The sequence below is a fragment of the Trachymyrmex septentrionalis genome, unplaced genomic scaffold (genome assembly GCF_001594115.1).
Source record: "Trachymyrmex septentrionalis isolate Tsep2-gDNA-1 unplaced genomic scaffold, Tsep1.0 scaffold24, whole genome shotgun sequence".
NCBI lineage: Eukaryota > Metazoa > Arthropoda > Insecta > Hymenoptera > Formicidae > Trachymyrmex > Trachymyrmex septentrionalis.
Window position 1 is genome coordinate 723,915 of NW_017305397.1, and position 10,833 is coordinate 734,747.

At 32.7% G+C, this 10,833-nt stretch overlaps 1 protein-coding gene and 1 long non-coding RNA gene across 3 annotated transcripts in view; one reads left to right on the plus strand and one right to left on the minus strand.

Annotated features, from left to right (window-relative positions):
• The first annotated feature begins 4,920 nt into the window (after positions 1-4,920).
• Positions 4,921-6,941, plus strand: LOC108748636. Its single transcript, XM_018486893.1, has 3 exons — positions 4,921-5,053; positions 5,676-5,861; positions 6,580-6,941. The coding sequence occupies exons 1-3, from the start codon at positions 4,996-4,998 to the stop codon at positions 6,795-6,797; spliced, it is 462 nt and encodes a 153-aa protein (XP_018342395.1). The 5' UTR covers positions 4,921-4,995; the 3' UTR covers positions 6,798-6,941.
• The window catches only part of LOC108748637, a 5,304-nt gene continuing 1,187 nt past the window's right edge, over positions 6,717-10,833 (minus strand). For both annotated transcript variants that reach the window (XR_001939312.1, XR_001939311.1), the window contains exon 3: positions 6,717-6,783. This is a non-coding gene — a long non-coding RNA (uncharacterized LOC108748637). The remainder of the gene's footprint in view (positions 6,784-10,833) is intronic.

A 10,833-nucleotide genomic window follows, 5' to 3' on the forward strand; every position in this document is an offset into this window, starting at 1 on the left:
TATTTTCAATTATTAAAATTACCAAAGTTGATATATTATCAATTAAATATAACTTTATCTCCTTAATTTAATTTCACAATTTTTTATAATTGAAAACAACAAAATATTAACAGTATACTGGGTGCTCTGTATGCCACTCTTATTTTCCCAAGACACCCAATAACAACGCTGAAAAGCCGCTTTGCGTTGCGAATTAATTCGCCAAATCGGGAAAATGCACATTTTCCAATGAAGCGAACAGACAAGGACTCCCACTTGCCTGGGCACAAAGTAATTTTTTTTTGCTCTTAAATCGGTAGAAGTTGTATGCACTCCAGACGTCTGAGCACTCTGTCGCCAATCTGACATCGTTTTAATGAGACTGTGACTAAGCGAGAGAGAGAGAGAGAGAGAGAGAGAGAGAGAGAATAGAGAAGAGAGAATGGCGATAAGGAAGCATTATGGAAGCACGATGAGTTGGGCCGAATTAGCGGCGAGCTAATGACAAAAAGTCGAATTAAAATAACAATTGCGCCAGGACGAGAGGACGACGCGAGGGGATTTAAATCCCTTCAGCCTCCTATCCCTCCAATTCTCCTCCTCCCACCGGGCGGGCGTTCCCTTTTTCACTGGAATATTTTGAAATTGCAAATTTGCGTCGCGTTCTGTCTCCCTTTCTCCTTCTCTCCTCCCACTCTCATCCTCTCTCTGTCTCGCGAATTTAAATAAAATACGCACCCCATCGATTTGCAGCTTTCCAGGCGGGCGGCGGGAGCGGGAATGCATGCGGGGGCCTCCTCTTTATCGTTTTCCGATCGCATCGTATTTGGCGGAACGCGACAACGTGGATCGATGTGTTCCTCGCGTAAATGCAAACGTCACGATAATATTCGCGTCATATTTATTTGCAGATAAGTAGATGCTGCGTGAACGCGGACGACGAAATTCTAGTGGTGAGAATCGAGTCGCTGCAGAAATAATTAAACTACGCGGTTTTCAAATTTATTCATTTGAGGATAAAACAAATTTAATTGAAAAGCTCGACGATGTGTTATAAATACGAATATATATGCTTGGCATTATTATATCCTGTCTTATACCTTTTATTTTAAGGAAATATCTAGGAAACGAAATATTTTTTTGATACGTATTTCTTACTACGCGTCTTGCCATTTAAGTTACTCTCTAAAGCTCATTTTTTCATTATACTTGTACTTAGATTTAACCTGATGTTTTATTTAATGGGCTTCATCTATAATGTCGTAAATCGTTTATGTGAAATTAAGCTTAACTTATAAGTTAATCAGATAATGAAAAACAAGGTCTAAATTTCTTGGAGTAAAATCTCACTTCAAAAGAAAATATTCCTCTTATTGAAAAAAAGTGAAAACATTTGCACTCTTGAATAAGAGTAGCAGATTTTCACTTTTTTGGGAGATAAGATTTCAATCTTTTAATGTAAGATTATTCCAAAAAAAAAAGAGTGAATCTCATTCCGAAAGAATGAAATTTTCCCCTAAAAAAAAAAGAGTGAAAATCTACCACTCTTATTCAAGAGTGCAAATATTTTCACTCAATAGTGGCAGTATTTTCATTCTTTTGTAGTGAGATTTCGCGCTCTAAAAAATTTAGAGAGTACCTTATCTTATTATCTAATTTTTTTCTTCTCCATCTCGATTGTAATAAAAATACAACGATCGAATGCACTCGTGCAAATCGGGGCGAGGGGCTGTTAAGATACGTATACGAGGTAAAGCCGATACTTGTCGGCATCTGACGCAGCGGCGTGTATCGCGGTGTGCGTTGCCCGATACAATATTATCCACGAAAACACTTGACTGCGAAACGACTTCCAGGGAGAATAGCAGCTGGTGTGGCAGTTTGCCGCGGAAAAGAAACTTAACGCAGCACGCTCTAGACACGTTTTTTCCATACTACGAGAGCAAGGCACGCTCCAAAACCATTCAGAATGCGAATATACGATGCGATGTGTTATCGAGCTTCGCCTTTACTTCGCCAATTTTCTCGTCGCCACGCATACACAGTGTAGTCATTTTGCGAAAAACGTTTCGCAAATCTTTGTCGTTGATGAAAGAGAGCGCTGGCTCTTTATTAATTATTTTGAATGCGGTAATATATCCATTATATGCTATAATGCTGTTTAATATTATATATTGATATTAATATTACATTTGTGCCAGTAATATCTACTATTGCAGGGTCTCTATATTCTTTCTTTAGTAATTATCGTTTTATCATAAAATTCAAAGAGTTTAAAATTAATAACGTTACATCAAACTTTTACAATAAAATGAAGTATTAAAATAATTAATATATCGTACAATAAACATTATCTCTAAAATATAATGTAATAATATTGACGTTTTACGATAACATAATTTTATAATATATAAATACTATTTTACAATAAAATAATTATATTGTACTATTAATTTTATAATGTACATAATCTAATAATTATTAGCCTAACAAAATTAATATTATTTATTAGTGTTATTATATTAATAACCAATAATTTCAAAATATTATTTACTTGTTATTATATTATTTCCAAATCTTGCTTGAATTACGAGCCTTTCCTTCTAGAACTTAGAATATTAGAAATCTAATTGTAAGACTACTGGAATGATAGCTTGCTTAATCGATCTGGATAACGTTCAAATGTGTTCGCGTTGATGACGAAATCAATATGTGGGCGATTATCGGGAACAACTAAAGCTTTCTATACATCGCAGAAGGCTCGCACGTTATCGGACTTATTGAATTCCGGGCCGTCTTTGTAAGCTCGTCCGGAGACGTTGGATGGGATAAATGCGGTGGCGGCTGTCAGAAAAGTCAGAATACCCCGGGGATGGTGTGCACAGTTCAGAAGAAGCGGCGAGGAGGATGGAGGAGAAATCGAGAGTGATGAGGGGATGGAGAACCAGTAAGATTAAGAAGATGGAAGAAGAGATGAGAGAGACAAGAATGAAGGGGTGAGAAGAGATGAGAGTTTTGCGGTACGAACAGACAGGCTAGTCGGTAGGATGAGAGGATGAAGGAAGGGGGTGGGAAGGGAGCAAGGAGGATAGATTGCCGGTGTCAGGATTAGAGGCGTCTCCATAGATCATAGAGGATACGTTTTGAATAATTTACCCGGGCTATCTGTTTCGCGCGGTAAAGTGAGGGTCGCCGAAGACGATGTCAAGGTTGCGATGAGATTGAGTTTAGTTCCAATCACGAGAAAATTGCGATCAGCGACTCGGAACGCATCTTTTGGCGATAGGGGTGGTGCAGATTGGTAGAGAGATTGAGAAGAAATGATCTGTGGAGTTTTCTATGCGATTAAAGATATCGGGACTTACAGAAAGTACGATTTTGAAGGGCGTTATGTAATCTTGATAGGAAGCAGGAAAATCAATTTGTCGAGAATTACTCTAGTATTATCCCTCTAGTATTATAAAATATATAAACAAATATAATTTTTTTAATGTAAATGTGTGTGCTGCGATTTCCTGAATACTTTATTAATAATCTTTTGTTTCAATATTTATTAAAATGTATTTATAAAATTGAATTTATGAATATGTGCATTTATATTATTACTTATTATGAATATTAAAATTTTTGTGAGCAAGAATATATTACAATTTTTTATAGACATTTCATATACATTTGCTTCCATTTTGTAAATTTTTTAAAAATTCAACATTAGACACATATACATACTGTACAGATTCACATTCATAGTTAAACAAATTATTTACATACTTTGTCCTTTTAGGATAATTTTACCTAAAAACGAAAAACTGCTGTTTCAAAAGTTCAAAATATGTTATTTTATTCTGGAAAATGTAGTTTTTGCGTAGCAGCATACCTCTTTTAAAATTATATTTTTATTTTATGTAAAATTCTCCCAGAATGGTTAAAAAATTTAAATATTTTTTTTCCCCCTATATTCATATATCTCTTTCATTAGACATCGGATTCACATTTATTCAAGCTATTATTAGCATGACACCTCGTAAATTAAAAACGCGAACTCAAACTGAAACTTAAGATCAGTGCGAGGCAGATGAGAGACGCAGATAAGACTTTTAGAGACAACCATTTTTGTTTACAATTTTGCAGCGCTCTGTAATGATATCGTACACATCTTTTGTCCGCTCTTATTGTCGTTTCATCTGTATTCTCGTCAGAAGGAGAAAGTTCGAGAATAAAATATGAGCATTACGAGCAATGGTTCCCCAGCCTCCATCTGAAGAAGCCGCGAAGCTCTTGGCGCTCTTATCTTAATTCGAAAACTTTAGCGAATGGCGACACTGGCTTCTGTTTAATGAGCTTCGTTAGTTGTGATCCTCTATAAAATATATCCCTTTCATACCGCATTTCCTTTTTTAATAAAGACAATTTTCCTGTAAAGTAAATAAAAGACGATTTTCCTACAATTGCATTATAATCGATTATTATATGTATATTCAATATCAAGATTGATTCTATTTTCTAAAGAACTAAGTTAAGAGAAAGTCAAAATGACTTTATTTTGAAATTCAAAATGATGATTTTTTTGTTACAAAATTTGACTGTTTATTTTGACTTAAGAGGAAATTAAGTTAAGAATTAAATTAAAGTTATTCTGATTTTTTGTTGACTTTTAATTGTGTGTTCCTTAGGACAGACCAAATTATTTGTGTAAGACCGAGAATTGAAAGTCGTAAATCTCGTATATTAATTGGAGTTAAATTTCTCCTGTTAAAAGCTGCTTGAAACTTTGGAGATTACGCTAAAAGGGCACTGCTAATTATGTCACGCCCAAGGTCTTCGCGTGTCACGATCCGCCGTTGACAGAAGGAAGCCAAGAAGGGAGGGGGAGATTATAAGATCCGAGGGAGAGGGGATCTTCGGCTTACTTCACAGCAGTTACGCCCAATGAATGACGTCAGGTGCGTACGTGTAGTACGGCGGAACGCGCGTTATTCGTTCGCTCCGAAAAGAAACCGAGAGAGCGACGTAACGATGATGCGCAACGATATCACGATTGTGTTGTGCGTGTTGTTGTTGTTCGTCACAACAGGTGAGACTTTCCAAACGAAGATCCAAGAAAATAAATCGAAAGAAAAATGTGTCTAAAAGTATCTTGATGAATCCACCTGCGATCGCCATTTTGAAATCAAATATGTGTTTCATTCTTTGTATTGTTTACGGATGGGCGTGAAAATTTTTCAACGACTGAATGAGGGATCTTCAATTATTTTAATCAGCTTTAACCGATTTATCTGAGAATACTCAAACGTCGTAGGTTTTAGAAAATATAAAAAGATACGTGAAGAGAGATATGAATAAATATAAAAATATATTTATATTTTTTTCCCGAGGGATATATTTTATTATAATTAAATTATTGTTAAAAGAAACGGAATAATAACAAAGCAAATTTAATATTTCTCTGCAAAACTGTAGAAAAGAGATTAACACTGATAATATAAAAGTATTTTTTGTATATTAATAATTTCTAGGTTAGGAATTGAGGTCTATTCCATCAATTACTCCAGTCATAATACTTCAAATACGACTACTTTACTGCAATCAAATTCTTCAGATTAGTCATCGGGATTCTGTTTTAATTGCCCTAATTAAATACGTCAGGTCAACTCGAATGTGTGATTAATGCCGTCATGTTATTTGGGAATGTGCAGGTACTAAGGCGATACGCTGTTTTCAATGCAGCTCCGACACTGATCCAGATAAGGAAGATCTTTGTGGAGCCTACACAAAATTTGACAAAGAGAGGAATGTACCTATCGAGTGTAACAGCGAGGAATCACATATGCCTGGCACATTTTGTGTCAAATATACTGAGCAAAGTCCACGTGGTTTCATTTGTAAGTATATTTATTGAAATAACATTTAGTATCTAGAAGTAAGCAATATCTAAAAAGAATATTATAGTTAATATGATTTATTCTTATTTTCTATAACGAAAATATAATTAGAATTACTTTTTTTATTAGTTATATCATTTAGAGAGAGTTGTATTTATCATTGTTGATGCATCCAAAACATTCCAATTTTAATATGTCTATTTACATATAAATTTTATTTATTTTATTTAATAAAAAATTTTTTATAATTAAATAAAGACACGACCTATTTTTTGTGATTACATTTTCGAAGATATAAATTAACTATAATAAATCAAGTTCTTTAAAATTTGTGCTACCTAAAGAAGTTGTAATAGAATTACAAAAAAATTAAAATGTTTAGAATTATAAAAGTATTTCTTTATACACATTTTTATGCAGAGACTTTATATATGCTATATTTAATAAAAACACCACTATGTAATGACGAAAATGATTATCTTATTTATAAATAATAGGTTAATATATTTAATATCCACAAATTTATTTTTGGATTTTGGAAAGAAATCTCACGTTAATTAGGAATATAGCTTTTAATCTAATCTTGTACGATAAAATTACGCGCTTTATAGAAAGTCGTCGAATGTATTAGCTGATATGCATATATGCGTATTTGCAGCATCGAATTCCGAGTTGTACGGGAAGTACGTAATTAATTAATTAATCGGCAATGTTTTAGGGGACGGTAGATGGCGACAGGTGATTCGACGATGCGGTTCTATCTCCAGTACTGGGGTCACGGGGGTTTGTAATTGGGGTGTTCATGAGAATGGCGTTTACTGGCAAGAATGTTTCTGCTCTGAGGATGCTTGCAACGCAGCATCCAACCTGATGTCTCTTACCACGCTGTTCCTCACGGCATGCTGTGCCATCGTTACTCTATCTTGTTTCAAGTGAAAAAAAGTTTTCTAATTATTTAAGTTTTCGAAATATGAAAACGGTAAGATAAATATTGGACTAAAAAGGATCAATATTAGAGCTTTTATATATTGTAGGAAACGAGAAGCTTAGATCACAACTAACATGCGCGCATAAAGAATGGCACAGATGTTTTTTTTTAAGGAATTTTGGAGTTGATTTTTCTTAGCAAAGTTTTAATTAGATATTATAAATATTTTCCATATTTCTGTTTAGTATTCAAAATTCAATATGTATTTAAAATTTATTAAAATAATTAAAAAGTAAAAAAACATGATATGCATATATCTATAAAAAATTTTGTTTTCAAAATTTGTAATATTAAATACACAATTTTTTAAATATACAATTTTTATAATAATTTATTAAATATACAATTTTTATATACAGATAATCGTTGAACCATCGTTAGAAAAAAATCAACTCCGAAATTGCCAAAGAATATACTCTGGTTCCAGTTTAAGGAGCCAGCTTGTAAATACATTAAATTTAATCTGTCCATATGCTGTACATTAAAAGCAGATCTCCAGAATTCTCATTTGTAAATAGTCTAACAGTAAGATATATGTATATCTATCTATCCGTCCATTTAGCATTACTAAGAAATGAATTATTATTCTGAAATTCCAATTAAGCTATTATATATTTTTTATAAAACAATTATATAATTATCTAAATTTAATTTTAAAAAGGACTAATTAAAAGTTAATTAAGTTTTAAGACGATAGATCTGTTATTACATTTTGAGATAGATGTGAAACAAATTTAAAATATTCGGAATAATCATGAGACAAACCTATTGTTTTTAATATCTGATTGTCTCAATGAGATGACACATTATTTTTTTACGAGAAATTAAAAAATGTTTTAAATTTTATTAAAATAAATTTTATTATAAAAAAGTGCCTTTTTGTATACAAAGGTAGTGTTCAATCGGTAATCTATTTAGAATAGAACGTCAATTATATAAAACACTGACTTTAAAACAACGAGTTAAATCGCATGTATTTTACATTAGTGTAGAAAATTATTTCATAAATTAAAATCTTTGAAGACTCTACAATTTCGATTGAGATTGAAAATTTGAATGTTGCGATTTTCAACAGTGCGTCATAATAATTTCTGTTATAGATAAATAAAGAATCTCGTGCACCTTTTTTCACATGTTGCTTAACATGTCATCGCCTAAAAACTTGCGACTCGTTTATATCGCAGCCTTTTGTAGTTTTAAAATATTTTATATTTTTCTATGTATATGCATGTATTATGTGATTAAAAAAAAACAGACTTATTGTTTAATTGTATACAATTTTATTATATATAAATAAATAAAAAAGAAACACGTAAATAATTCTATACGTATTAAGTTAATACATATATTTTTACAAGAAAACTTTCATTAGAGAAGACTCAAATAAATGAAAAAAAATATCCTCCCCAATATTAAAAATGTATTTAGTTAATAAGAAAACTTAGGCCTACATTTTTGCAACTTTGAACGCGTTGCTTGAAGCTTTACGTTTCATTTCATTCTTTTTTCCCTCTCGCAGATCTTTTTCGCAGCTTTTTGTGCGGCCGTGAATCTTTGAGAAGTCATTAAACGTGCTCGTCTACGTCGCATGCGGTAACATTAGCGGAGCGGAAAAACACGGTGAAAATGAAACCTACTTTTGTCTCTCGACTTGACTGACTTTTTGCGATGGTCCTAAGGAGAAAGCACGCCTCGCAAGCTGGGAGATTAATGTTTTCCGCGGCAGCGCTGATCGCATCTGCGCGAAATTCTCATTTGCTAACTGTTTACGCCTGCTTAAGTACAACTTACGCTATTTCAGCCGCGTTTAATGCCATGACTGATTAAACTATCCTTTCTTATCTAGATTTATGGCACGTACTTATCTGATGCTTATATGTTTATACGCTTTTATCTTATTTAACTTACAGTCTTAATTAATTATTTTTGAAGAATATCTTTCTTAAAAAAAATCAGAGTATTTTCAAAAATTCAAATATTTTCGAAATTAAAGAAATTAAGTAATTAATTACTGTATATTACATGTAAAATTATATTTCCTTAGTCAGACCAATAAAAATTAATCTGTTTTTATAATATAAAATTAATAAGTTTGAAAAGTATAAATTAAAATTTGTTAGACTTTTGCCAATTTGCGTAAACTATTATTTTTGTAAATCATATTTAATTCTCCCTTACTTTGTATCTCTCAGTAAAACTAACAGTAACATAACATCAGTGTTCACACTCAACAATATAAATGTAGTGTAATACAAGTGTTACATAATAGTTACATGATTGAGTGTAAAATTATAACATTAATGTTACTGTTAGTTGGTGTTTACTGGGCTATGATTATTAAAAGAAAGTTTGAAATATTTAACATAACAATATGAATTAAATTTTATCGTTCAAAAAGATGATTAGTGATATATATAATATCTATAAATAAGAGGTTTCTTTTCGTGACATTTAAACAAAGTACATCGACGACACGCCATATCCATCTTGTCATCGACACACCCGCAAACAAGCATTGTGTGCAAATAAATGATGGTTTTCGAACCGAAAGTTTGCGAGAAAGGATTGTGCCCGCTTAAATCCTCAGGCTCAGTGCGGATGCGACCCACTTCCGGTATCAAGCATGAGCCTGAGGACACCCTTCTGAACATATATACGCTACCCCGTAATGCCGGAAATTCGTCGGTTGCGAGTTAATTACGTCACGCGAGACTATTAATGCCTCAACAGATCCGACGTATGCGTTGTATGTACAACAATGGTCTCGGCTATTTAGGCCCTTCTCGTACATTACGTCACCACGTGCCAACCCTCGTTACTCGAGGCGTCGTACGATAATTAAGCTCGTCGCTGCCGGAGCGTTAAAGCAGCAACAGCAACATTGCTGGTGGTTAATAATATTTTGGAAAGATCTTATCATGCACCGATCCTTTTCCACTCCTAATATAACACCGGAAGATTTCCATGGAGGTTTACACCGAAGAGTGATGTTTGCCTTCCAGGATGTACTTAGATTGTACCAGGTGTCTCGCAATCAACGCTCCGTAGTTTGTTAGATATTAGAATTATTGACTGTTAATATTGCGTACGAAAATTGTTGTAAGACAAATGATGAATTCTTTTGTGAATGAAATTTTAAGTGTAATTATTTATATTTTCCAAGTTTATATTGAATAGATCCTGTTACGGAATTTATATATATATATATATATGCTTTCTAAGATAATTTATATCAAAAATAAAAAAATCATAGTAATCAAAAGTATTTCTTAATACTCTGAAATTCTTAATAATGCTGAATTTCTTGATTGAATACGAATAATAATTTGTAAGTTAGAATTAATAATTTTACAGCAGAGCAAAATTAAATTTAAAATTCTCTCAAAAAACTTGAATTCCTCTGTATCATTAGAGACGCAAAAGATTGTGAGTTTTGTGGAGAAGTGCTGTATATTAGTGATCTTCATGATCGAACATTTTATTGTCCATGGTACAGGGTGGCTCAATGGCTTCTAGTTGTTATTACATCAAGGCATGCTTAATTAGTCGTCAGAAGGGTGGAAAGTACGCAAACCGCCTCTCTAATGATCCTTCTTATTTTCATAACGCGTGAAGTTAGCTCCCCAACTTTACAAAAAATTAACTTTCTATGGCTCATACTTATCGTTTGAACATTTCAAATTTTCGCGTTTGCATATTTTGGGCAATATTCATAGTCGATTCTTATATTCAAGACCGTCTAAGTATGATCTTAAGATGTCACGAATCAATCAGACAACCATATGCATCGATCTTAAAATAAGGCTATGAAGACCGGCTTTCCAGTAAAAAAATTATTCAAAAAACAATTTTAAGTGTGACCAACTTCACACTAGCCCTCCCAACTAATAACACATTCAACAGATCGAAAAAGTTTCAATCGATAAATTTTCGTTTGCATATTTCGAAACAGACCAATTATATATATATATATATATATATATA